Source organism: Hippocampus zosterae, chromosome 11 (genome assembly GCF_025434085.1).
Source record: "Hippocampus zosterae strain Florida chromosome 11, ASM2543408v3, whole genome shotgun sequence".
In the NCBI taxonomy this organism is placed as follows: domain Eukaryota; kingdom Metazoa; phylum Chordata; class Actinopteri; order Syngnathiformes; family Syngnathidae; genus Hippocampus; species Hippocampus zosterae.
The window spans coordinates 356,265-383,646 of record NC_067461.1 but is presented as its reverse complement, the minus strand read 5'-3'; the positions used below and the strand labels follow the sequence as shown (position 1 = coordinate 383,646).

Sequence of the window (27,382 nt, the reverse complement as noted above, 5' to 3'; positions counted from 1 at the left end):
TTTTTCCTGCTAAAAACGCCTTACTATACATGGTCGTTTTTTTCAGCAAAAAAAGCCTTACTGTACATGGTCGTTTTTTTCATCTAAAAACGCCTTACTATACATGGTCGGTTTTTTCAGCAAAAAACGCCTTACTATACATGGTCAGTTTTTTCAGTGAAAAACGCCTTACTATACATGGTCGTTTTTTTTCAGCTAAAAACGCCTTACTATACATGGTCGTTTATTTCAGTGAAAAACGCCTTACTATACATGGTCGTTTTTTTCGGCTAAAAACGCCTTACTATACATGGTCGTTTTTTTCGGCTAAAAACGCCTTACTATACATGGTCATTTTTTTTCAGCTAAAAACGCCTTACTATACATGGTCGTTTTTTTTCGTTGAAAAACGCCTTACTATACATGGTCGTTTTTTTTCGTCTAAAAACGCCTTACTATACATGGTCGTTTTTTTCGGCTAAAAACGCCTTATACATGGTCATTTTTTTTCATCGAAAAATGCCTTACTGTACATTGTAATACGCCATACATGATTAGAAATGATTAAAAAAACGTATAAAATACTGGCAAAACGTACAAGTTGACAGGTATGTGTCTGTGGCTGCGCAGACGCGACGGAGTATGTGCTCAGCGTGCACTCTGTGCTGTACCTACCAAGCCCCTCGCCCCTTACCTGGTCTACATCACGGCAGCTGAGCCACTGCCAAACCTCGCTTCAGACATGTGGAAAATGAGAGAGCGACATCGAGGGCGAGAGGGAAAGAGAGAGAGCCAGCTCTCATCGTTCTTTTCAAAGTCGCATCACTAATTCCCCAAACCCCGTCAATCCAGTTTGTCACGAACCCGCCGATGTTCTCAGAGTTGGAGAGGCAACAGGGTGTTTCGGGGCGGAATGTGCGGCTGTGACATGCGGTCCCCAGAGGCGACCTGTGGAAGAGCATTTTGGAAGCGCCGAAGGACCCTGCCCGTGAATTGTTTTTTTCTGGAATTTGGGAAATACGTGCAGTCCAGTTGCAGAATGAAAGCCTGCGAATTTGGACGAGCCCGTCACAGCAACCGTCCAAACGTCTACAATGTCTTTATCAACACAAGATGTCATCAAAGTTTCGGCTTTGTACATGTTTACATATCTTTTGATGAATAAATTATATGTGGGTGATGAACCCAATTTATATACGAAATACAACCGCTCAAATGTTTGGGAGCATTTGACCCTAGTGACCTCCGCTTCAGCATTAGAAGGAATCGGCCAAGCCCTTCACAAGCAACGTCCCAAGGAGTCCAAACCTTACCCGCACTCGTCATGTGCTGTCCTGAGGTCAGCTCGAGTCGAGGTGATGCAATAATAACCTTCAATGGTTTCTTGCCATCTTGGGAGAAGGCCGCAAAGCAGAAGAAAGAGCCAAAAGCGCTCGGACGGATGAAGACATGTTCACTTGTACTTTATTAACCATGATTCGAGAGCAGCCGAGGGCTTCCTGGTACTATGTTACAGAATGCATGATCCCCGATCCCTCCCTCCCCCGTCCCTCTCGCACACAAACATATTATGTAGTGTTGTTAACACGCTTGGCAAATTGAAAAAAAAAAAATAAGAAAATGTAAAAACAGACCAGTTGAGTTCACGTCAAAAACCTTTTTTTTGGTTTTCTTTTTGAATGTAACCCAGAGAGTTCATGTCACCACTAGCTAGAAAAGAAGCCCCCACCCCCCCAAAAAAAAATCACCATGTTACAAGTGTATGCGCGCGTGAGTGTTTTGACTGTGAAATGTGACGAGGCGGCGAAATGATTGGACTGTCCGTGTCATCGATACACAAACGGCAAGCAAACGTCGGCCGCCCTCCTCGAGCAAAAATGAAAAACATCAAGGAAGAAAAATCATCCAAATCCGTCACCAACACATACAAGCCGTCAAATAGTTTAGTGTCAACTCAATATATATACTGTATATTTATATATACTATATATTTATAATTTTTTTTTGTCCTCGCATAACAAACCAGCCAACGCTCGAGTTTGTTTTTCGTGTTGCCGCGGCTGGGGTCCGCCTAGCAACAGCATGACATAATATTTAAAAAAAATAAAAAGGAATAAAACCAAAAAAGTGTCGACTGATCCCCAACTTCATCCAGCTAGTGTGTGTGTGTGTCAGTTGTTGGTCGCTCAGCCAGCATAGGTACGCGTGTATTTTTTTTTTTTTACTTGGTAGCATTACAGTGAATCCACAAATAGTTGCGGTGCAGCATTCACACATTTGCGTGTTTACAGATTTTTGGGGTGAATTTATCCCTTGTTAGTTTCTTCAAAAAAACAAACAAAAAAAATCGCTCACCTCACTCATTTTTTGTGTCGTCATATGTGGCATTGAAGTGGGTTGAGCAGCTTCACTGAGACAACATTGGTGGTTTGCCACCCTCTTGTCGCTTATTGCAAAGTGGCGAGCTTAATTTAGACGCTTTGACGCCATTTTGTGGCATCGGGGAACATCAAGTCCCCTCAACAAAAATTGTCGAAGGGAGTCGAGGTCCCCCTTTTAGATAAAAGTAGTGTATTTGAGGAGGAGCTCCTGTCAGCCCCGTTGTAAAAGTAAAAAGTCATGTGGGCGAAGGACGGAGCCCTGCTGCCAATCGTGAAAGTCTGCCTGGAAACCATGCCCCGCAGGAAGGTTTACAATTTCCCAGCGACGCCACAAGATGGTGCTAAAGCACTATTTTTCCAAAAGCAGAAGCTCCTCACCTCACTTCCATGTAATTTCTTGGCACCAAGAGGCCACCATCTACATTTTCAGGGTGTGCGTTTGTGATGCTGCGGCATCTTAGGCTGGTTCAAGGCGAGTTCGTCATCAAATCACGGAGGACAGCCAATCGCAAATAGGCGGGAAAACACTGCGGCGTGGCGGAGGCGTCGTTTTAGAGGACTGAGGAAGCAGACGGGCGCCTTCACGCGTTGGCGCTGATGCTCTGCTTGTAGACGGCGTGGTAGGCGTTACGCAGGAGCACGTATGGGAAGCAGGATTCCAGCAGGTCCATGGTCAGGAAGGGGGACTCCTGCACAATCTGACAACATCGCAACACGGATACACGTCAACGTAATCTTCCCTTTTCTTTTTGTGCGATTTTTCCAGAGCAAAAATAAGCAAACGCATATTTCGGTGTTGCGGGAGTGTTGTTGCGGGGTTTTTTGTTGCCTATCACGCGGCGTCATTTCGCACGCGGCAAATCTCACCATGTCCAGCAGCAGGTAAACCGACTCTCTGTTGCGCGTCGTCATCTTGTCCGTCTCCTGGCCGATCTTCAGAAGGCTGGACGAGGCCAGCTAGATACAAAAGCACACACACACACACAAGCAAGTGTTAAGATGTCAAGAGATGATGCAAGCTGATCGAGTTGCCAAAAAAACAAACAAAACAAAAACCAGCAAAAGCAAGGCGCTTACAGCCAAGAACTCTTTGAGGCGGTCCTCGATGCTTCCTTTGTGGATGGTGAAAAGCGCGGCGGCGATCTGGTTGATGGCTTTGGCCAGGCAGTGGATGTTGTTGCAGTGGCCTGCGGGGGGCAGCAAATACACAGCGGGCTAAGCTAGCTCCTCTTTATCACGTTCTAACGACTTTTTTTTTTTTTAAACCTTATCTCCAAACGACCCATCCAGTGTGTCCTACCAAGGCTACTGAGCAAGTTTTCCCGTCACGGCGTTAGCGTGCAACTGCGGAGAAGCCATCAAGACATCTTTGTTCCAGACAGGAACTGATGGGAGGTCATTCGGGTATTTGACACCAAGTTCAATGAGCGCGTGCTGGAGCAAGCGCGCGCATTGGAGAGGTGCTCGAGACACGCCACAGCCGCTTACTAACAATCCAGCCTATTACCGCTCATTATCCTCTTCCCGGGCGGCCCTTATTAACAATGGCGCCTTTCATTTCAAGGTTGTTAGCGTCGGTGCGACTCCATCAAGAGAAGCTTTCGCTCCGCCACGCCGCAGAATCAACTTTATTCAGCGCAGGCATTTTTTTTTTTCACCTTCAATTAGCGCCGCCGAGTGGAGTGACCTTAACGCGGAGGTAAGCGGCGAAGCTGCAGCGTAATGAATCCATCGCGGCCGCTTTGCTTGCCGCCGCCTCGCGCCACCGGAGCAGGAAATGACATTTCCCGCCGCGTCTCCGCCGCGGTCGCGACGCGTCTCGCTTTTCCTTTTCACGATAACAACACACGCGGGACGTCCTTGAACGTCGGCTTCGCCTCGACTCCCGTGCTACTTTGGAATCACGTTTGTCGATAGTCTACCTGAGCATTTTGGCGTTCCTGTTCCGGAGGCGTGCGCAATTGTGGGAATAATAGGACGAGGTGATCATAGTTTTGCGGCAATGCTTGTTTGTTGTCGCGTGCCCGGTCCCGGCTTAGGGATGGGCTCTGGCGAGGATGTGCGAGATGTACGGTTTTCGCGTACCTTCGATGGCGGGGCTGTACTGCGACATGACGTTACTGGCCAGCGTCGGCAAGGAAACGGCCACAAACACCATCAGCAGACAGGCGATCTTGTACTCCTCCTCTGGACTGATGTTCTCTACGCGCGCAGCCATCGTCAACAACTCTGTCAATTTCTGTCGGGGTGCACGCGCGTGTGCGCTTTACCGGTCTTTTGCGAGGACAGCGCCACCACCAGGGCCGGGTCGATCTCGCACGGCAAACCGGCGGCGGAAGATAGCTCGTAGACGTTCATGGCCACCTGGATGGACACAGTCACACACACACACACAAATGCGCAAAAAAAATGAATATCTCCATATTATTATTGTCATTAATTTGAGTTTAAAAGCAGACGGGATTGGTGTGAGTGTACCTTCATGTCGGTCTCCCTGGGAATGTGGTCCTTGAAATCCTCCACTGAGCTGACCAGGAAGGGAATGTGGCACGATAACACCTGCGCAGGAGAACAGGAGAGGTCGGGCTAACCTTGAGCAGCGTGAAATGATGACAAGATGAACAAGAGCCTTGACGGAAATGAAAGATTTCGGGGCGCCACCAAGGAATACACACATCGCCGAGGTTTTTCAACGGCTTGCCTGCGGTCATTCAAGCTACTACTCGGCTGCAATGATCAACAGACTCCAGCAGATGGCAGTCTGACACCAACAATATGTACAGGTACGGTTTGACGGAGTATGTGTCGCAGGAAGTAACGGAGTGCGTGCGTGTTCCAATGCGTGAATCCAAGTTCCAATGCTAAACTACAGAAGCGCCTCCTCTTTCTTTTGGTAAAATAGCTGCTAACTCAGTCACGGAGCGGAGCACAATATTTTCTGGGTCAATCGGTTGAAAAGGGACGAAGAGATGCCCCGAAATGCTCGGCCATCGGGCGAACCGGCCACTAAACGGGGCCAAGTGGAGACGCGCGACAGACACAGCGCGCCCTCGTCTTTGTGTTTCTTACGTCTCTCAGCGCTTCCTGGGCCAGGGAGCGGAATGACAAGATGACTCCGATGATCGTCATCCTCTTCAGGACGCTGTCCACCGCTACAAAAAAAAAAAAAAAGAAAAGAAAAAGTGAGAAACCGAGCGCTTGCGATCCGAAATGCCTTTCAAATCCAATCCAATCAGTGCCAAAGAGCGGAAAAACGGGATGCCTTACAAGTGAGCTTCTTGAACAGCGCCGCCATGTGGTCGGGTTTGTCAAAGCTGGTTCTCATCTGGGTCAGCACTTCCATGTTCTCCACCACTAATTTCTGCGCACATCAGATCACGTTCAGGGCAAACGCTAAAAGCTAGAAGAAGAAAAAAAAAAAATTGGGGGGGCCGTAACACCGCCCGTCCGTACCTTGAGCTCGGACACCTGCGAAGAGATGTGCCACATGAGGCTTTCGCTGAGGAACTTCATGCCGTACGGCCCCAGCAGCTCGGATAGCGAGCGCATCTCTGCCGGGGAGCGCAAGGACAGTTGGTGACAGTCGTGGAGGGGGGTTGGGGGGGTCGTACGCACGGGGCGTCAGTACCTGAGATGTCAGAGTATTCCTCGGCATTGAAGGTCAGCTCGTTCTCGGTGGGCAGGTTGACGAAGGCCTTCATGGCGGGAAAGTAAGCGATGTGCCCGTTGCTGACCTGCCGCAGCAACGTCTCCAGGTACCTGCCGACAACGTTTCAAAAGCCACATCGAGGTTGCCGTACGGGACGACGCCAACTATTTTTTTGCTCTTCGAGTGGAAACGTTTCACTTTTCACCGTGCTTCCCAAAACCTTCCCATGGCAGTTTTTTCGCAAAACTATTTGAACGGAATCGATCATGAAACCGCGGATGACGCCGAGTGCTCCATTCAAACCGATTGCAACTGGAACGCAGTTTGTGATGCGGACCGAGGCTTGGACGGGCTTAGCCACGCACCAGTTGGTGTAGAGGCTGGTGATGGTGGGCTCGCCGTGGCTGTCCAGGTGCTGCGTCTGCTGCAACAGCACGTTGTTGAAGACCCGCGTGATGTCGATGGTCACGTAGTTCTCGATGGACTGCAGCACCGTCATGTAGGCCCGCACGCTGGTCAGCAGCTCGCTGGGCTTGGCGATCTCCTGAGTGGTCTGGTTGTACATGGTCATGCCCACGATGGACCTGCAAGGGGGGGGGGGGGGGGGGGGCGGGCACAAGACTCGCCGCTTAACATAAAAGGCTTCATTTTCGAGTGGCGACTTTCAGGCATTCGCCACACGAGGGCGCTTCAGGACACCAATATAGATCGGGACCCTTTCGAGAGCACGCTGCACATCGCAGGTGTCAAACGCCGCAACGCATTTGATTCAAATGATCCGGATCGCTCTCGGACTCCCGCGGAGCTTGCCGCCGAGCTGATCGTTGGAAATCGGGCAGGGGAGGGGTGGGAAAGTAGATTTCCGTCGAATAGGGGCCGTCGTGTGTCCACTCGCCCGACTGGCGTGGGGTCGGTTCCCGCTCGGTGACGGTGTGGATGCGGGTGTGAACGCGGGTGTGAACGCTTGTTTCAAAGGTCATTTTCAGCCGTTTTTTATTGAAGCAATTTTGAAATTGCAAATCGGATTTGGGGGCAAAACGATAGTGGGGGGCGGGGTTCATGACAAGGCCGCATCTGCTTACTTGGTGAAGCGAATCTCCAGATGGGAGGTGAGGTACTCCCTCGGTGTGAACGTGTGCTCCCACACCGCCAAGTTGGGAACGTAGTTGATGGAGAAGCAGAGTTCTGATAGGGCCGTGTGCAATTTGTCCAGACTGGAGGAGAGAAAAAAAAAACCACACGTTCTTCAAACGGCCCCCGTTATTTCAAACAAAAGAAGAAAGCCTCACTTTCAGCACATCAGATCTTCTCAAAAAAAAGCTCGTCGTCGCTTTGCTTTTCGTCAACTTACTTGGTGACGAGTAGTCGGTTCTTCCTCATGCTCTCCACTCCCGGCTTCTCCCTCTCCGGCTCGCCCTTCTTTCCCGTGGCCTTCTTGCTCTTCTTGTTGACGGCCTGGCTGATGGTCTTGGCGCAGTGTTTGGGGAGCAGCTGCCGGCGGGCGTTCGGACAGATGGGACAAGAATTGCCGGGTCGGCCGTAAAGCCACCTTTGATGCGGCGCTCCGCCGCTTTGAGCCGAGAGCTCACCCGTCAAACTTAAGGGGCTTTTTACGTCACGCGCCCACAATGGAATGCGACGGCGAGCATTAGGGCCGTTAAATGCCATCGCGGCTTTTCAGGGGACTTTGAGGGTCTCCGTCATGACTTTTATTTGCCGGTAAACAATCGGAATGACGGAGGTGGCTTGGCACACCCAATAAACGTTCAAACTCGTCAAAAAAAAAATCGGTCGGCGCTTCCTACCTGGTCACTGAGGGTGCACTGCTCGGTGCAGATGTCGGTGATGAGGTTTCGGGCTTGTTTGGCCATCTCGTCCAGAAACATGTTACACAAGGACAAGCTGCGGTCGCCTATGTGGTGGCGCTGCGGGGACGGAGCCGAGGAGACAATGTGGACGGATGCCGGGCGCCGCGAGGGGCCGATCGGGACGGTTACCTCCTCGGGACACAGCTCGTGGGTGCACGACATGAAGTGCGTGCAAAGCAGAGGGAAGCAGATGGAGTGGCGGCTCTGCGAGGGAAGCTCCAAGCACTGCTGGAACATTTTCTCAAAGGCGCGGCTGTAGAAGCTGCGCGCACACACACAACACAACACAAATACAAACGTGGACGGATGAGAGTTGGCGCTTCCCGGCGCCATTCACGCCACCGAAGGCGGCGGAGCGCCTCGCGAACGCTGACCAGAAAATGGAGAGGTCAGAGGTCTCCACCAGCATCTCCACCAGCGAGTCCACCATCTTGGTGTGGAAGATGATGGTGTTCATCATTTTGCCCAGCTCCTTGTGGTCGGCGATGCCCAGGCTGGCCTTGGACACGCTGGTGTAGGCCTGCGCGGAGGAGAGCAAACGCCGCTCGCATGCGTTGAACCCAAGAATTCATCGCGCACAGATTGACCACTGCGAGAGCGAGAAAGTGTGTGAGAGAGAGCGAGAGAGTGTGTGGCCCATTCCAACCTGCAGCCGGAACCAGTCGAGCCTCATCCCGCGGAAGTCAAAGACCTCGCCATCCTCAACTGCAAGATTACAAGAACAACAACAAGAGCAGCTTTCACAACACTCGAGTACACTTTACGGGCAAGCGCAAACGATGAAACCACAGATGAATGAATGAATGAATGAATGAATGAATTTTATCTTCCTAACCGCTTGATCCTCACTAGGGTCGCGGGGGGTGCTGGAGCCTATCCCAGCTGTCTTCGGGCAGTAGGCGGAGGACACCCTGAATCGGTTGCCAGCCAATCGCAGGGCACACATAGACGAACAACCATGCACGCTCACACTCACACCTAGGGACAATTTAGAGTGTTCAATCAGCCTGCCACGCATATTTTTGGAATGTGGGAGGAAACCGGAGCACCCGGAGAAAACCCACGCAGGCCCGGGGAGAACATGCAAACTCCACACAGAGAGGCCGGAGCTGGAATCGAACCCGGTACCTCTGCACTGTGAAGCCCACGTGCTAGCCACTGGACTACCGGGGCCGCCCCCAGATAAAATTGTCAATTAAAAAAAAAAAGAGATTAGATTTAAGTGGAATGAGCAAGTCTGATTTGGTGACTTTTGAATGAGACAAAACACAACTCCGCCATCCTTAATGGAGAGTTTCACGGTTTGGGCAAAAAGATGGTTCCGCCATCGCCGCCATCTTTTGCCGCGCTTACCTTGTTTAACGCTGAGCGAGGTCATGGTGTTGACGAATGAAGACATGATGATGGACTCGTCCTCTGGGCACACAGACAGGTTCTGGCAGACACAAAAGCGCAGGGGCTCCGCTTACAAACCACAAAAAGACAAACTGGACTTCCGAGGGTTCCGACGTCATAACGTTTTTTTTGTTTTTTCTGAGCCACAGGCCGTCATGAGCTTCGGCGACGCCCTTGCAGTTGCCGATTTGCTTTCGGCCATTGAGGCAAGGGGAAAAACAACGGCGCACGCAAATAGCATGAAATGAAAAGCCTCACAGGGACGCCAATCTCTTGGCCACGGCTCTTAACTCATTCACTAGCAGCCCCTTCCCAACCGAGTCTGAAGAGACGTTTAAAAACGTCTTTGGGAGTGACTGAGTGGCGCACAAATCGCACTCGCTTTTTCCAGAGGCTTTTCTCCTCAAAAAGCGCCGGCCGTGTTCGAGCGGAGGCAAATCCAAACGCTTGACGCACGCTTCCAAGGAGCGAGAGCTCCAAATGGACGATATGCTAAAGGACTGGGACGCGTGTAGCACCTGCACCAGCTCGTTGAGTACGACGGCGTCGAAGCCCGACAGGTACTGCACGTAGTAGCGCTGCATGACGGGGCCGTACTTCCTCACGTGGGCTCGCAGCTCCTCCATGTAGAAGATCAGCTCGGCGATGTGTCTGCTCCACAAAAGGACACGCGTGATGGTGCGCCGATGCGCACCCGAGGAGCACCTTTCCGGCGGCGCCTACTTGTCAATGAAGTCATCCGTGCTTTTCTTCTGGATGTTGTCCGCGTGCCGAAGCAACCAGATGATCTCGTCTCGGGCAAACGACAACGCCATGAAAACAAACAAGGCCTAAAACGATAAAATGCCGTGGTGAAACGGGGGAGGGGCGGGGGGGGGGGGGGGGGCGACGCGCTAGGTGTGATGTGGTTCGGCGCTACCTTTGGACCCAGCAGGCCCGGCTGGTCCGCCAAGACGGTGGCCAGCTCCTTGAGGGCGGACCTGAGGAACTTGCGTCGCTCTCGGTGCATGGAGCCTCTGAGGAGTCGGGCAGACAGAAGGAGGAAGTCAGAGCCGAGGCCTCATGCCCCCCCCCCCCCCCCCGCCCCCCTTACACGCCGCGATGACACTTTGAGGACAATCCTCGCCAGGCACCAAAGTGAGTAAATGACAGCCGTGGCGGGAAGACCGAGAAGCGAGATGAAAGCGGCAGACAGATTAAGTACGGAGGATGAAACGCGGGGAAGACCGGGAGGGAACAAAAGAGAGAAAAAAGGAAGGCGAGACGCACACCCGAGAGAGATGAGACGAGCGGGTCGCAAACGGCAGAAAAGGAAATACAAAAAGAAAAAAATGTAGCCGACTCAATAAATGCGCTCGCTGAGTGTGAAGAAGGAAAAGAAAAGGGGCGGCAGCGCCGCGCGCTCGTACGCGTGAGACAGGGCCTGTTCCTTGCACTCTCGGATGTCGTTGATGCGCTTGTTGTACCTGCAAAGCACAAAAAAAAAAAAAAAAAGATGAAGATGGTTGGAATGCCGCCTTCCGTTTGCGCGGGGAGGAAAAACGTCACCCGCGGATGTTGACAAAGAGGTCCTCGGCGGCCTTGTGGATGTGGAAGACTTCGTCCCTGAAGAGGCACAGGCAGGTGGAGCTCTGCAGCGCCAACTTCCACAGCGACAAGGCGCCGGCGTCGCCGTTCAGCACCGCGTGGCACAGGATGAACCCGACTGAGTCAACCACAAAGAGCAACGAGTGAAGCGGGTGGCCGGCCGGGTCACATCACCCCCCCCCCCCCCCACCACCCCCGCCCCGACTCACAAACGATCCATTTCTCCATGGCGTCCAGGGATAAGTACTCGCAGGGCATCTGGAAAGAGGCCGCAAAGTCACACTTGCCGGGAAATCGGGCTCAAAGCCTCTTTTCGGGACTCACCGTGTCCGACTGTGCGGGGTTGAGCATGGTGGAGGGGGCGGAGATGAGCGAGAGCAGCTGGGCGTTCCTCCACTGGTCGGCGGAAAGATTCCTTCTGGGGTAGACCATCTGAAGGCTGATCAGGGCGTCGGATAGAGACTGCGCAAACGGGAGCAAATTCGGCGCATGATCGCAGCTTTTTCCATCCGAGAAAAGCGCTCGCTGCGTTCCTGCTGCGGCGTGGCTCGGGATCGTTCAAAATCCTTGACAACATCGATGCGTGAAAAACATTTGCGGCTATGTCTGCCGCAGACAGCTTTGGCAGGAGCTAAAGCTGTCTGCGGAAGGAAAAAAAACAAACAAAAAAAGACAAGGTGACAAATGAGGTGGCTTGGGCATCTGATTCGGATGCCTCCTGAATGCCTCCCCGGTGAGGTGTTCCGGGCATGTCCCACCGGGAGGAGACCCCGAGGAAGACCCAGGACACGCTGGAGAGACTATGTCACCCAGCTGGCCTGGGAACGCCTCGGGATCCCCCTGGGAGAGCTGGAAGAAGTAGCTAGGGAGAGGGAAGTCTGGGCTTCCCTGCTAAAGCTGTTGGCCCCGGATAAGCGGTAGAAGATGGATGGATGGATGGATGGATGGATGGATGGACAAATGGATGTCACATTGTCTTTTTTGTTTTTTTTTTTCTTTCCAGACCCGTCGTTGGACTCCGACTGCTAATATGCAAATGAGCATGGACGGACTACCTTCCCGTGTGGCACAAACTCCTCCATCAACTTCTTCAGAGGGTTCTCATAATCCACGATCATCTGGCCCAGCCTGGGGTACTCGCGGTCGCTGCAACACACACACACACAAGTGAGAGGTGGCGTCACTCGGCGCGTTTTAAGTCGCCGCGCGTTTGCGTTTGCGCTCACCTGGCTCCGTGCGTCATCTCGTGAGCGTAGTTGTACAGGCCGATAATGGCTTTCCTCTCCTCGATGCGTGACAGGATAATCATGAGCGTGGTGTAAGTCACCACCAGGTCCAGATAGTTCTTGGTCAGGTCAAAGTTCACCGTCTTGACCGGAAACAAAAACAGTCCCGTCACGTCCGCGCGTGGCAAAAGACGAGCGAGCTCCCCGGCGAGGAAGGCACTTACAATGTCAAAGAAAACTTGGCACGCGTCGATGGTGTTGAGCAGCTCGCACACGTGGTCCTGTCAATGCACAGCGAGATGTTGGGACACACACACACACACACACGCGCGCGCTCACGGCTCAAAAAGTCGCCGCCATGGCTCTGCCAACCTTGAATTCCATCACATCCACGAAGGTAAAGTAGTAGAGAGCCAAGTTCTTCAGGATCTCCGACTTCTCCTTCTGCAGCTGAGCCAACTGTTGCTGCAACATCACATTTGAAGTCACAACGCGTCACGAGAACCGAGGCTTGTCACGTCAACATCGCCGCTCGTTTTAGTTGGGGGGTCGTTATCGGGGGGGGGGGGGGGCTTTGAATTTGGACTCTGGCCTTTCCCTGTGGATGCATCTTGCGCCCGTGCTCCAAAAACATGCAGATGAGACTCCAAATTGTCCAAAGGGCTGAGAATGCGAGTGGCACGGCTTTTCTGCTTCAAGCATCCGCAGACACTCGGTAGATGCGCTCGACGACAGACCGTTCCAAAAATAAAATAACATTTAAAAAAAAAATGGAGCCAGCCGAGCAAAGCAAAGGGGACCAAAAAATAGCCTCAAAACATGTCCAATAAACAATTAGAGTATTACCAAACTCAAATGAAAAACACAAACTTACCAAAAAGCACAAGTCCGGAATAAGCCAGGATTAGCATGCAAAACAAACACACACAGAAACAGAAAACAACATAAGACACCATTTTTTGCACATTTATATCGAACAAAGCTATTAGCCAGGCGCGCGCACACACACACACACACACACACACACACACACACACACACAAACGCACACGGGCGTGCGCTAGCTTGCCATAAGCACACACGCCGCAAGCTAACGACACATTTGCTAACGGCCAAGTAATGAGTCTCCACACGCTCTGACATTGTTTCCGCGTTTGCGAGTAAATGTTGCGTTTTTTCGAGCGCTTCTCATCATAAAAGGCTGAAGCGGCTTCTGCCAAACGATCCGAAAGGGACGCGCGCTCGCAGCAAGACGAGAACCATTTGGCACCGCCGCCAGCGCCGGCTACGACTCCAAACAAGGCGCGGGGGGGGGGGGGGGGGGCACACTCACGTTGTTGTTGCGCGTCTCCACGGCAGGGAACTTCCTGACGATGAACTTGACGGCGGACTCCAGGTTCTTGTCCACCAGGTAGGAGGGCTTGGCCTTGGGGTCTCCGCAGGCCTGGGGAGGAGAAGACGCATCAGGTGAGGAGCGCGTTAGCAAAAGAAAAAAAAAATTCAAGCTTTGGTTGCATTTCATTGGTCTTGAAGCGTCTAAGAGCGCGTGGCTCAAAACGTGGACGTCGGTTCATCCAAGCGAGCGCGTGAGCGGCCACGGGCCGAGTTCACGTCGACGCCCAAGATGCACATGAATACGCGCGGGGTTCATTTCCATTTTGCACTCTGCTCGCAAAAATGGAAAGTCCTGCACGTCCGGCTGTGGGTTTTCACGTGCGGTGAGGTGGCCCTCAATGACCCCCGAGACCCGATTTGCTCAAACGGCGGCCATGCATCAGCTTGCTTAAGGTGACCAGATGCTTTACGCCTCCCGTCAGGAATGGACATTGGACGCAAGTATCATATTTTCTCCCCGCCCCCGCCCGCCCCATAAATGGAGTTTAAAGCGTCACCTGAGAAGACGGTTTACTGGGCGACTGGCGAGACGTGGATCGGGAGCCCATGTTGGAAACGACTTCCCCGCGGTGCAGAAGGGATCATCTTTTGCTGACGTGACGACGGCGTCTTTAAAAGCGATGGCGTGACAGGTGGCGCCTCCACAACGTTGCGCGTCTGTTTATTTCTTTCTCTCTCGAGTTTTTGCCATTAAGTTCATGAAATAAATAAAACCATATCCTAGCAACGCTCTCCCCATCTGCAGTAGAGTACGCCAACGTTCCTTGGCCACCATTTGCGGAAGTACGGCATACGGCGCCACCTGCTACAACTTTACAAACGCCTCGTTATTCCCGCGCAAACTCGCCGCGTTCCGATGTGAAAAACATTTCACATGAAAATTCGCCAACTCAGGGGGGGGTGTTAGCAAGCGACGCTCCTGAGCAGTTTAGCCTCCATACCAATGGAGGGCGCCGTGCGTCATTGTGGCCTTGCGGACGACTGATTATCGAGGATTAAGAACTTCCCTTCGACTGGAGATTTTGGAGTCGGGATAAAAAAATTTTGTTGTCGAAACTCACAGCGGTGGGGCGGCGCGCCAAGTGTGAGCGCGCCGCCGCTAAGATAATCGCGTACTTCAAGCAGCAAAACAACAATACGCATTTGGCACCCCCCAATAAGCATCTGAACAAAAAAAGCTCAAGCACACAATACAAAACACCACAAACGACAACATCCGATTTCCCGCAAGGGGGGTGGGGGGGCAAAGCCCAATTCTCCTCACAGCAAGGCGACCGTCTGTTTGCTAGCCAAGCCAACAATAAGACGGGCTAAGATGCGCTACTTCATGTCTACATGAAGCTAATTCATCTCCCGCGCCACCTCAGTACTCCTGAAACTTTGTATCCGAGTAGCGCCGTCACAATGCCGTTCGTTGTATCAAATGACAAGGGACGGTCATTCTCGAGGCCGCCACGTCAAACGCTCTCTTTTCTCTGTTCCAATGATGATGATGCAACGCGGCGAGCGATGGGCCCCCAATCAAATTTGACGACGCGTGCGTATTGCGGATTCGCGATTGAGTTCGCATGAATCGGGTTCAACTACGACGGCGGGATTTCGCTGACGTGGAGCGCGAGAGTGTGCGTAAAGCTGTCCGGCTTCATGGAGGGGGGGTTGGGTGGATGGATGGAAAGGAAGGAGGGAACGGCGCAGCCAATGGAGGGGGCGGCGTGGCGGGGGTGGGGGGGGGGGGGAGTGAGGAGCGTGCAAGCGGTTGTCGGGATACCAGAACAGACCATCTTTCCTCGGCTTGCAGCTCCCGCTGGCCTTCTTGAAGGGGTCCCACGCGTCAACCGATCTGATCGCACCCTAGCTATGGTCGTAGCCACGTCCATGAACCACGTGAGAATGTTTGGGGGGGGGGGGGGCGGTTTTGCAAGAATGTCACCTGCGTATCGGTTCATTGACTGGTCTTGCAGTCATGGCGGACTCCACCGTGGAAGCCCGATAAGGTAGCCGCCTAAACGGGGTGCAGGCGAAATTCAAGTCGACGCCGAGTAAAGTTTGCCGCGTCAAAATCGTGTCTAAGGCTACAACCTCCGGATGGTCAACCCGGCATGGTTCCCCCAGGCTGGCAAAGTTTGCGTCGACTGATTTTGCGTCCTGACCGCCATTTTAATTACAATCTGTTGTCTCGCTGTTAGCGCGATGAAATGAGCCAACACGGATCGATTGTGATCCTGGTGCTGGTTTTACGGCCGCTAGAAACGTGCGCGCTTTCTGGCTAAGTGGGACAAGCGTGCAAATAGTCGCAAGAGCGCAACTTTAACCACTGAAAACGATCGGTCAGGTATCTCACCGTTGTGTGCAAACCGGATTTAGTTTTTAAATTCATCACATCAAACGTCAGAGAATTTGGTTTGTCGAGTCGACGTGGAGCGAGCCCGCAGTGGCCAATTGGAACACCAATAAGCACAGAGGACCAACAGATCAGTACAGGTAGCCAGGAGAGGGGGTGGGGGGTGGGGGGGGGGATGTAAGGAGGGAAGGGTGGGACTGGGGAAGGGGGTGGGGTCATCAGTGGAAGGTGATAAACTTTGCAAACCTTCCAAACTTGTCCTTGCTGCATAGGAGAGGGGAGGGGGAAGCATTGGAACGGAGAGAAGAAGAGAAGAAATCAAAACCACCCAAGCCAGACAAACGACTCAACACACACACACACACACACAGCATGCACGCACACACTCGCGGCGAGCATGCATCGGTTTACGCACGTGTTGCTGCATTGCCGCAGTTCTCCACGAGACATTAAAAAAAAAAAAAAAAAAAAGGGCGCCCGCCGCGGGAGCGTTCGATCGTTACTCAACAGCGGCTCGACGCACGCCGACTTGCCACTAACGCGCCGAGTAGCATCTTCCGCGCTCGCCGGGAAGTAACACGTCCATTTTGAGTGTAATATGGCCGACGCTCGGCAAAAAAGTTGGGCCCCTGCGCTTTTTTTTCCCTCCGTATTTCGGGGGGAGGCCGTTGCCTAGTAACTGGCAGGCAGCGAGCGTTCCCTCAGCATCCGGGCCGCCGGGCCGCCTGTCAGTGTCCTCGTACAGCTTTTGGATCTCTGCATGTCGGTCGGTGTTCAGCGCGGCAACCGTGCCAGTGGGACGCCGCTTCGCAAACTCTCTTCTTGGGTCGCAGCTAGCGAGTCATTTTCAATCGAGTAATCAGATTTTCCTGTGCAATACTTTCAATTATGATACAGAGAACGTGCCCCCCCCCCCAAAAAAAACGATACAACATGTTGTTGGATACTTCAAGTCCATCGGAATTTATCAGAGGAGCATCCCCTCCGAGATAGGACGCATCGAATGAAGTGGTGCAATTCACTTTTGGGGATTGCAGAGTTGATTGAACCGCGTTTCTCGGGATTGAATGGAATTTTGTCTCACGCCGAATAATCTGGCTACGTTGACATCTTTTAGTGGTGTCTCCTATCTCCCTACAAAAAAAAAAAACAAACAATCTTCACAACCGTTATATTGTCGTCATCAATAGCATTAGATGAGGAAAAAAAAAAGATCAATAATGCAATATGCTATCTTGTAGCCATTATCTCCAATGTCAACCGTGACTCATTGCGATTTTTGTTCAACTGGTTGCCGGTGACCCCCGACTAAATTCGGGCGGGGGCCATCACACCAGCCTGAGGCCGCCTGAGGTAGGCTCCGTATTCTGGAACATTCTGTGTAGCAAGGTGCCACATTTAAATTGTATAGTTGGAGAGGGACAGAGCGCACAACAGCGGGGCTGGGGGGGGGGGACAAAGTGGCGTCATGTCACCAACACGATCCATCGGAACGACTCAAATGTGAAAAACCAGAAGACCGGGACGGGTGCTCGCCCATCCAATCATGTCATTATCAGTTACTCTGTATCAGCTGGCACACACACACACATACACGTTTTTTTTTTCTCAATCTCTGACTAAAAAAAAGGTCACAAAGTGGCTACATAATTCTTTGGTACAAAGAGATTTCCAAAAGTTTCATGTAACTCTTCAGGATCTGACTACAGTCCAACCTGGTGACAACGTAGCTCGAGGGACGTAGCTTATCTGTCCGTCGTAACGGTAGTGGGTTGTAACCACTTCCAACAAAATGGCCGCCAACTACCATGTAGGATAACGTAGGAACGCACGATTCGACTCTGTATGCGCCGCGCCTCCGGGAGCGCAACAATGTACGAGTCTATCGTAGCCTAGCGAAGCAACGGAGGGGGAATCCGGCACTGTGCGCGTTGTTTTTAGCGAGGTCACGGCGGCAGTTAGCTTCCCACGGCACGGCCAACGAAACTCCCTGACAGACAGCGACGGTTTGCCCAAACCACTTCAGATCGCACTCTGTGACATTCATTCATTCATTCATTCATCTTCTGTACCGCATGATCCTCACTAGGGTCGCGGGGGGTGCTGGAGCCTATCCCAGCTGTCTCCGGGCAGTAGGCGGGGGACACCCTGAATCGGTTGCCAGCCAATCGCAGGGCACACAGAGACGAACAACCATCCACGCCCACATTCAAACCTAGGGACAATTTAGAGTGTTCAATCAGCCTGCCATGCATATTTTTGGAATGTGGGAGGAAACCGGAGCACCCGGAGAAAACCCACGCAGGCCCGGGGAGAACATGCAAACTCCACACAGGGAGGCCGGAGCTGGAATCGAACCCGGTACCTCTGCACTGTGAAGCCGACGTGCTAACCAATAGACTACCGGGCCGCCCTCTGTGACATTTGATCCTCAAAAATTCTGACTTGACTCGGGTGGGGGGGAAAAAAAAGTGATGCCGACATCTCTCCTCTGGCCCTGTTCCACGCAAGTTCTGTCCAGTACATGGCGGTAAAGTGTCTTTCAAACAACTGCCAAACAAATCAAGATGATGACGCTGTCCGTGGACTCAAAATGCTAATGCAAAGAAACTGAGCAAGGGGTTTCCCTGACCAATCGTTCTTCGCCCAGTCGGGTGTTGCCAATCACTCCTTGTACATTGCGTGACTATCAGTTTCAAAAGATGCTCGATTTTGGCCCAAATGCAAAAAAAGTGGGATTGCTAACTGGGATTTTGGATGCGAAGGGGTTTCAACTGTGCAATTACCCGACTCCAAAAAGTGAACTTTTGTTTCTTTGTGATTTTAAAATGTTCTGCGAACGCACAAAATTTTTTTTTGTCTTTTGTGGCCAGAATTACCGATTTTTCTATGTGAAAATGAAAGCAAAATGAGCATGACGAGGAGCAAGTGAAAGGGACAGAGGGACAGTTCCCACCAAATCAGGCCAAAGCAATGTGGCCAATTGTGTCCGTGGGGTTCTCATTAATCTGACCATTCCTTGGACTGCTCAGCGTGAATGCTCTGAAAAGAAAGACCAGTGTGAGCGAGCGGACTAACGGCTTTTCTTGTCGACCATTCCTCTCTCCCTTTTCATTCACAAACAATATAAGCCGTCACAGGCTCTTCCCCAGAAAAAACCAACATTTCTCTCGCCCTCACAAAGCAGCCTTCAAGATCTAACGCCGACGTTCACGAACAAGCCTTTAGGAATATAACCATACCTGCACGTTCTTTACAAACACAGTACTTTGGGGCAAACACAACTGTACAACTAAGACAACTGAACACCCTTTGGAGCGGAGGTGGGTGTGTGGGTGGGGCGTGGGGCTCCCATAATTGAGCAAGCATTATTTCTCTTACTTTAAAGATTGGATTAAAAATCATGCGTATATTTTGGCACTATACCAAGCTACGCAACTGTTAAAAAAAAAACAAAAAAAAGAATGAATGAATTCGCTTCCTTACTCTATCTAAAAGTTGTTTTCAATTCAGGAGTTCCAGTATGATTTAAAAGGTGTTTAAAAGTTTCTTGTACAAAAAATGGTAAAAGGAACTGATTCTGTTGTTGGAGAAACATTTTCAAATGATGCAAGAATACAATTGGAAAATTGTGATTCACATTCTCTTTTCAAATGACTTGTTCACAAAGCTGTTTTTGAAGATCGGAAAGCATGATCTGTCTGTGATGTAGTCCCTGCCCCTTACATTTTGGAGGCAGGCAGGTTAATTAAAGATGGTAAATTTGTAAAAAAAAAAAAAAGGCTTGGTATAGAAGCTTTTTCAAAATGTTCCAAATTCTAGGTGCGTTGTACTTGGCGAGAAGTGCGCACTCCAGACGTTTTGACAAATTCATTTTGGGGGTACTTGTCACATCACCAACAGTAGACTACAGTACTGTTTTTGTGTAGTTAAATACATTACATGCGTTTATATATGGACGCTGTAAATTTCCCCAGTGTGGGACAAATAAAGGATATCTCATCTTATCTTATATATATATACACTGTATACATACATACATATAATGAACATATATAAATTCCTCATATACATATACAGTATTATATATATTATATACTGTATATATAGACAGTATATATATATATATATCACGTTTTAATATTTATTTTTTTATATATTTATGTATGTATGCATGTATGTATGTAGCACAAATTATGTGTTTTTTTTCAAGGCCGTTTCTTATTTGCCTCGATAACGTGAGGGAGTATAAATATTCTGAGAGCTCCTGACTGGTGTGACAGCGGCCAGCCCACTAGGCTGCGGCCGTGCTTGAGCTCTCCTCTTCGGGCTTCTCGCGGTCGTGAGTTAGGCGGAGCTCGGCTCGTTCGCCTAGCCTAGCCAACACCCTCCGCCATTAACACAACATTAAGCGACGCGAGCTCGGCGACAGGCCCCGACGCTCGTAATTCGGAGTCCGGGTGTGGATATTTCATCGCCCTCGTCGTCGTTCTTTTACTAACCACTGACAATATGTTAATTTTATTGTCCCTGCATAATAAACGCCTCGAAATCGTCGTAAATTCGCTCCCGGGCGCAAGGGGCCAACATTACCGCAAGCTAACGCTGTTAGCCGCAACTGTACCCACCGCCAGCCACAAACATGGCAAATTAAGGCGAACTCTCTCTCTTGTTCCCACCGTTATGAGGGAATCCATGACGCTTATTAGATAGAGAAAGTCGAAGGGTAGCCCAAGATGTCGATACTTTGCATACAATGCAAGCTAATCGCGCATTCATTGCACTAACGTACGTTGACACGAGCGGCACCGGCTTTCAGTTGCAAATGTTCAGATCGCCATTCAAGCTTGTCCATGTGCTTCGTATGCGCATTCAATGTGTGTGCGCACCTTTTTGATATTGTAAACACGGGTCAGCATCCCGATGCCTCTGTCGTTGAGGATGGTGAGCTTTTCGGCCAGCTTCTGCTGGCTGGGCTGGATCACTCCCCGAGACATCTTGGAGCTCCTCGATCACCACAAATCAGTCGGGAAAAGAAAAAAGCACGGGTTCAAAATCACTGATGTCCACAGTCTCGGCTTGTCTATGTGTGGCTTTTGCGTAGGAATTAGATTTGGGCCATGATCTGATAGCCGAGGACAGCGGCAGCTTCCTGTACTCCACCCACCGTCGCTCCAGCCGCTCGCCCTGTTTTTTTTTTTTCTCGGTTACTAGGATGATGGGAGTGGAGGCGCTCCCGTTTCCACGTTGAGGCGTTCACGGTCAGTGCACCTCGAGTGGCGTCACGAGTTGCACAGAACTGGTTGCTCGCTAATCGCAGGGCACACATGGACAAGCAAGCGTTCGCACGCACAATCAAACAATTTCGAACGTTCAACTAAACTACCGTGCATGTTTTTTGGAAGGTGGGAGGAAAATTGAGTACACCGAATGGGCACGAGAATATGTAAACTCCTAACAGGAAGGCCGGGGCCGGAATCGAACCCCAAGCCTCTGCACTGTGAGGTGAACGCGCTCACCAGTATTCTCTATCCCTGTATCCGCATCCAGGGTTTTCTCCGGATTCTCTGGTTTCTTCCCACGTTCCCAAAACATTCATAGGAGGTTGATTGAACTTGCCCATGATAGAAAAGGCTTGGTTGAGAAGGGGGCAAATTTTTTTTTCATCACGGGACTCTGTCAACCAAGTGCCGTTAGAAACAAAGAACAGAATCGAGGAGGAACTCAAATGAATCTTACCAGGAGAAAAGAGAAAATTCAGATTTTGCATATTGGCATTGGGCGAAAAAAAAGCAATTCTGCTTATTTTACAGTCAGATTTTCACATAAACGTGAGAAGTAATCTGGGGTAGTCACCATATCAGAAAGAAAGAACTACATTTTTACTTTTTCTTGTAGATGAGCCGTGTCAGACAATGGAGAAGAAATCTTCCGTCTGGGCGATATTCACTTTTCCTACTTTTCCGTAAGACTTGAACGCTTCTTGTGACGTACTTCCGGCTTCTCTGCCTGTGTAGTGTGTAGATCTTGAACATTGTCAACGCAACTGGCGAATGTTCTTTTTCTCCCAATTTAGTTATTGACTGCATCCGCTTAAGTGTTACGAAAAGGCTTGGGACCGCGATTATAAAACTTTCTCGTTGCATGTTGTTTCAAGAATCCCCCTACATGTTTTAAATGAGGCGAGTACGCTAATCGTTTTTAACAGATTTAACAGATTTCAATATTTGTCATTCGTAATGCAACTTGTAAATGCTTGAAATTGAAACAAATTACACCATGATTCCAAAATTATACTGTCACAAAGTTTGCTTACCTTGCAATTTGTTCATAGACGCAATTACTCGACCCCCCGCCCCTAAAAAAAACAACTTTCTTTCTTGCTAAACTTGCTACATTTCTCCATGTTGCATCTCTTACAGCTTGATTCGGCCCTCCTGCGATGCATTCACTGTCCGGGGAGATCCAGGGCTTCTCCAAAAGCCGCCTGAGGAAACAGTGCACCCGCGTCACCACGGTGACGGGCAGGAAGCTGTTGGAGAGGACCACTGATGGCGGCACACAGGTGGAGGAGCTGGAGGACGCAAACGGATGCGGATTTGTGGAGGATAAAAGTCTGGACCTTCAAGTTGGAGTGGTTCGACCCTTCTTACTGCTGGGTAATCAAACGGAACAGAAGCCCACACGCTCCTTCAACTACAAGTCTCTTTATCGCATTGCTCATGTTATCCATACATTAGAAATTGCACTTATTCAAATTGCTAGCTATTTTGGTGGCTCTCCGTTGGATAAAAAGTATACGGGAAAGAAACGAACCGAATAACAGCAGCCGGCGGGGCGCGAACATAGTTGTGCCTTGCCGTCGGAACGTCCTTGAGCCCGACGCCCAACTCCCCGACAGCTCGACGTGGCCCTTCGGTTCCGTAGACGCGCACGTAACCCTTCACCTGGTAGCCAAGCCAACTCTTCAGCGGGGATCAATATAAATATTGCATCTGTTCGGCTCAATAAAAAAAGTAAGCGTTTCCTTTACGGCCCATTAGCTCTTAACGGCGTTGACGTGGCGCTCGTTTTTCCTGCGCGTCAGCCAATCGGTGTCAGCGCGTGCCACGGCTTCCACCCCCCCCCCCACGTACACCACAAACGCTTTCCACTCTCCTTGTCCATTTTTATGAAAATTTTCCCTCTGAGGAGACATTCCCTTTTACACTTATTTTTCCTGACACGCACAAACACAACTCGCGGGGGCCATTATGGATTTGAGGAGCGTTTGCTCCCATCGCAGGTAATTGACGTCCCATCTCTGATACGACTCTCGCGCTACCCCCGAAGATGAAAAAGTTGGACCTCAGCCATCACAATAGTATTTATTGGCGGGGGGGAGGGGGGGGGGGCTAAAACTTACAATTCATTTGACAATCCAACTGATGTTTTTTTTTTTTTTTTAGAATCACAAATGAATTTGATGCACAAAATACCATATATTGATAACCCTTCCTTCAAAAACAAGACGTTATTTTGAATCGACGGTCAGAAAACGCCAACGCAAATTGATTGTGCTCAAGTTCCCGTTTTGCATCATATAATGAGTCACAAAATCGGCAAAAACTGGCAGTTCATCCGAGCCCGCGGCCGATTTCTTTTTGTGTTTGTTTTGCTTCCAACTCTCTTTTCTGACATGGTGTTTTTCCTGCACTTTCAGCTTCTCAGGATGCGGCCCACGACATGGACACCTTGCAGAGATACCGGGTCAGTGGAGGAAAGAATCAATAGCGCGGGCGTGTCCTTGCCGTGGTCAGACTCATGCAGGGTCACTCCCGCTCAGTAGGGGGGAGTAAACGATCCCTGCAAGGCTCCGAGGAAAGGCTCTCACCCCAGGGGATGGTCGCTCGGAGGGAGGTTTGCCGGCCATTCCCCGCTGCTTGTTGAAGCTCATGAGATGCGAGCGCATTTTGCCACCTTGGGATGGCCACTTTATCCAGCGCGCAACCCGCTGAGATCGACAACAGAAGGGCTTTTTCAAAAACGTCGGCTTTACCGACAACTCTTCCAAAAACGAGGGCCATTCATTTATCACTGGAAATTATGCCTCGTCCTCTAGACCATTTTCAGACCTTTGAAAGTCCATCTGAAAAATAGCAAAGGAAAAATGTTTGTGTAAGATATCTAAATACAGTGGAAAAAGAAAAACGCAGAGCCCAAGTCGCCCACTCCGACTCGTCATCCTTCGTGAAGGCAAGGTCTTAAAATGGATCAAAAAAGGCCGAAAGAATGCTCCATGAAGTCGTGAATTGGTCTTCCTTCGGATATCCCGACACAGATCACGAGTAATGCTCGGTTTTGATTGATTTTCTCAAAGAAGGAGCGTATTTTGCAATGTTTATTCGGGTACTATCGTGGTTGTACTTTGCATCGCTTTTTGTAATACAGCAGTACCATCACGTACAAGTTGGGAGCAACTTGATTAAGAAAAATCCGATTTGTTTTTGTTATTATTATTATTATGAGTTTAGACAGCAGAAACAACATTGATTTCCTAACTTAACAAAAAAGATTCGTGCTTACCGAACGACAGAAACGGAGAAACATGCAATTGTAAAATGAGAAGACTTGCGAGGGAGCCGCCGTAGGCCGCTGCTCGCGCCCAACTGCCATCTTATGACGTCACTCGCTCCGTCAAATCGAATAAAAAGACAAAAAAATGCTGATGTCTGCTCGGATTTTTGTTCATGCGCCCCGATGAGGTCGTTAATCACGCTAAGTGACTGTTATAATTTAATCCCGGCACGCACCTGTGACACGCCGCCGAGTAATTATCGCCATCGATCACATGCTAACATGCTAATGCGTGCTAATGTACATATACGAGAGGCCATAAGCCGGACCGGCCGCGGCATCCCGGCTGCCTTTCTTTCCAAGCAGACGCGGCGGCATTGGGAGCGAATGTTATCCGTCCCCCCTCCCCCCTCCCCCCTCCGAGCCCGCTCGTACGCGTGCGGGCCTCCTTAATGAGCCACTAAAGTGCCATTCACGTATGGCTGCCGCTCTCCATTTGCTGAACACAACACTTGCGGTGCTCTGTGAGTACACCGCAGTCATCATTTTACTCATCCCGTACTCTTGTTTTTATTGCCGGTTTGAGTTCAGCTCGAGTGAAGTGCGAGTGCTTTTATATTCAGCTGCCCGAGTACAGTGCTGGAAGGTGCATTCGGCCGCTGGGGATTTACCGTAATTAATCCACCTCCTAATACCACAGCTATCACGTTGCGTTATAGAAACCATCAATACTAAAAAAAAAAAAAAAAAAGAAAAGGGGGGGGGGGGCAGCAGTTGACAATAAACATTGATCCAATGACACGGCAAAAGAGTAAAACGTTCAAATGAAATACTCTCCAGAAACGGTGATCGATTAAATGTATTCATGCGTGTTATTCACATAACCGACCAGTAGGAGGCCGCCATATATCTGACGAGAATGAAATAAATCAAATAAAAATAAAACGGTTTCATTGCGGAAATGGGTTAAGTTTCCGCTTCATTTTTCTCATCTGCAATAAATAAATAAAATAAAATGCGGCGCTTGTTGGCTCAAATCAACAAAATATGAAAACCGCCGCCGGAAAGTCTTTGTCACGATCGCTCGGCGCAATCCGGCAAAAGGGACGAGGGGGCGAGCGCAAAAAGGACGCAAATGAGCCGTGCGATGTCAAGAGAGCGCAGGAGAGGATCGCGGCCCCTGAGGTAAAGTCAAGTTAAGTGAGAGAGCAGACGACCGACGACGAAATGAATGGACGCCATCTGTCTCATAATAGCCACTCCTTCTTTCCGCCCTTGGGAAGGCACACCGTCCACGCCCGCCTCGTTTTCCCGCTCCCCGTCTGTCGCCATGGCGTCGTTAGCTCAAGGTGCCTCATTCATCGCCGGCGTGTCTTGCAGGTGTCGCACGTGCTCAACGTGGCCTACGGAGTGGCCAACGCCTTCCCCGATCGGCTGCTCTACAAGACCGTCCAGATCCTGGACCTCCCGGAAACCGACATCACTTCATACGTGAACGAGTGCGGCTCCTTTATCGAGCGCGCCCGGGAACAGGTACGCGCGAGGGATTTTCTTGAAGAGGCGCTCTCCGGCCGAGTGTCTCGGCGATGAGCTCAATCAACCCACGCGCACCGTCGGCCCACGTTTGGGTGTCCCCTTTCGTTACCTGTCAACTGCTTTTATCGGACGGCCTTCCCGGCGGGCGGACCCCCCCCGGCGCTTCCTCCTGCGTGCCGGACATGAAAGCACTCAGCCCGGCGCTGTCAAATAAGGACAAAAGGAGAACATTCGTTATTGAAAGCAAATTACGTTTCCGTGTTGCCCGTGATGGATTATCTCAGCTCGGGCAATTTTCACATCGCAGCTGTTTTTTTTAAATCCCCCGAATAGTATGAAAGCCAGGCCTGCTCGGTCTAACTACGGCAAAAAAAAAAAAATCATGCAACGGAGCGACCTCTCTGACTGATAGTGAGTCATAAAAGACGACTATTCTTATCTGCGCGTGTGGTTTACGTTTGTCCGTGCGAGCCCTGCGGGGGCTGCCGGATTGGGTTCCGTTTGAAAGCAAAGCACAGAAAGCAGCGATCGGATGATGAGATCATGGCGGCCCTTGATTGACATGCGGAGAGAAACAAGATGTCTTGTTTCTTTCCGTCTTCAGGATGGCGTGGTCCTGGTTCACTGCAACGCCGGCGTGTCGCGCTCCCCCTCCATCGTCACGGCCTACTTGATGTGGCGAGAAGGGCTTACGTTCGACGAGGCCTTCCGGCAGGTCAAGCTGGCCAGGCCTTCCAGTCGACCCAACTCGGGATTCTACCGCCAGTTGCAGAACTACAGACCATGAGACCCCGCCCCGTGTTCACTTTCCACCCCCCCCTCAGGGTGTGTGTGGTTTTTTTTTAAAGTCCTACGGCGCCAATTCACCAATTCAAAGTTGCCCTTTCCTGTACGTTTGGATAACAAGTGAAGCCCTCATGAGCAAGCGCTAGGGGAGCCCATGGGGGGGGGTCAAGTCAAGTCAAGTCAAGTCAAAGGTCAGACTGGGCTTCTCCAACTTTTTGGGTTCAGGGAGCCCATTAGGGGAGACAATTTAAGAAGACCCCCCCCCCCTCCACCGCCCCTGATAACATTAATGGCCATCAAACCCTATGTGCTGTACCCCCAAAAGGCCCTGAAGTCGCCTATTTTCAAGAAAAACATTTTAGTGCCATGATGGGGAAATTTTATTATTATTTTTTTATTAAGGGAAAAGTTGTGCTGTAATGAAAATAAAGTGACATTTTTTCCCCCCCCCTAAGAAAAAAAAATGCGCAGCCTGTACGTGCGGGTGCGGGTGCATGTGTGCCAGAAACACAGAAAGCATCTCCCAATGAGAGATGCTGGTAAGATTATCATCTCAAATAGACATCTTCTCTTGTCTAGCTGTCCTCTTTCCTTCTTTCTTTTTTTTTTTTCTGTGTGCGTGTGTGTTTGAAGGCAGAGCTTTTGCAGTTTGTGTGGGCGGCGGGCGCTTGCGGGCGCTTGTG

The 27,382-nt window shown here is 50.5% G+C and overlaps 2 protein-coding genes across 5 annotated transcripts; one reads left to right on the top strand and one right to left on the bottom strand.

Moving 5' to 3' along the window:
• Positions 1-1,415: 1,415 nt before the first annotated feature.
• LOC127610291 (nck-associated protein 1) lies at positions 1,416-21,058 on the bottom strand. Of its 4 annotated transcripts, none has more exons than XM_052080243.1 (32): positions 20,711-21,058; positions 16,068-16,085; positions 13,419-13,529; positions 12,458-12,550; positions 12,310-12,366; positions 12,086-12,228; positions 11,915-12,005; positions 11,184-11,321; positions 11,069-11,117; positions 10,821-10,977; positions 10,682-10,738; positions 10,192-10,288; positions 9,996-10,102; positions 9,791-9,923; positions 9,231-9,312; positions 8,524-8,582; positions 8,252-8,397; positions 8,007-8,139; positions 7,815-7,934; positions 7,361-7,500; positions 7,092-7,223; positions 6,375-6,593; positions 5,989-6,119; positions 5,814-5,911; positions 5,628-5,721; positions 5,430-5,512; positions 4,839-4,919; positions 4,631-4,724; positions 4,446-4,562; positions 3,438-3,547; positions 3,228-3,317; positions 1,416-3,058 (listed from the first exon to the last, which is right to left on the bottom strand). In XM_052080243.1, exons 1-32 carry the CDS (start codon positions 20,816-20,818, stop codon positions 2,942-2,944), a joined length of 3,405 nt encoding a protein of 1,134 aa, XP_051936203.1. In that variant the 5' UTR covers positions 20,819-21,058; the 3' UTR covers positions 1,416-2,941. The 4 variants fall into 4 exon arrangements, with proteins under 4 accessions (XP_051936203.1, XP_051936204.1, XP_051936205.1 ...); XM_052080244.1 differs by having other exon boundaries at positions 12,458-12,544; XM_052080245.1 differs by lacking the exon at positions 16,068-16,085 and having other exon boundaries at positions 20,711-21,056.
• LOC127610310 (dual specificity protein phosphatase 19-like) lies at positions 20,960-27,274 on the top strand. The gene is made up of 5 exons (XM_052080286.1): positions 20,960-21,082; positions 22,244-22,480; positions 23,524-23,570; positions 25,758-25,910; positions 26,518-27,274. The coding sequence occupies exons 2-5, from the start codon at positions 22,264-22,266 to the stop codon at positions 26,698-26,700; spliced, it is 600 nt and encodes a 199-aa protein (XP_051936246.1). The 5' UTR covers positions 20,960-21,082; positions 22,244-22,263; the 3' UTR covers positions 26,701-27,274.
• The last annotated feature ends 108 nt before the right edge of the window (positions 27,275-27,382 follow it).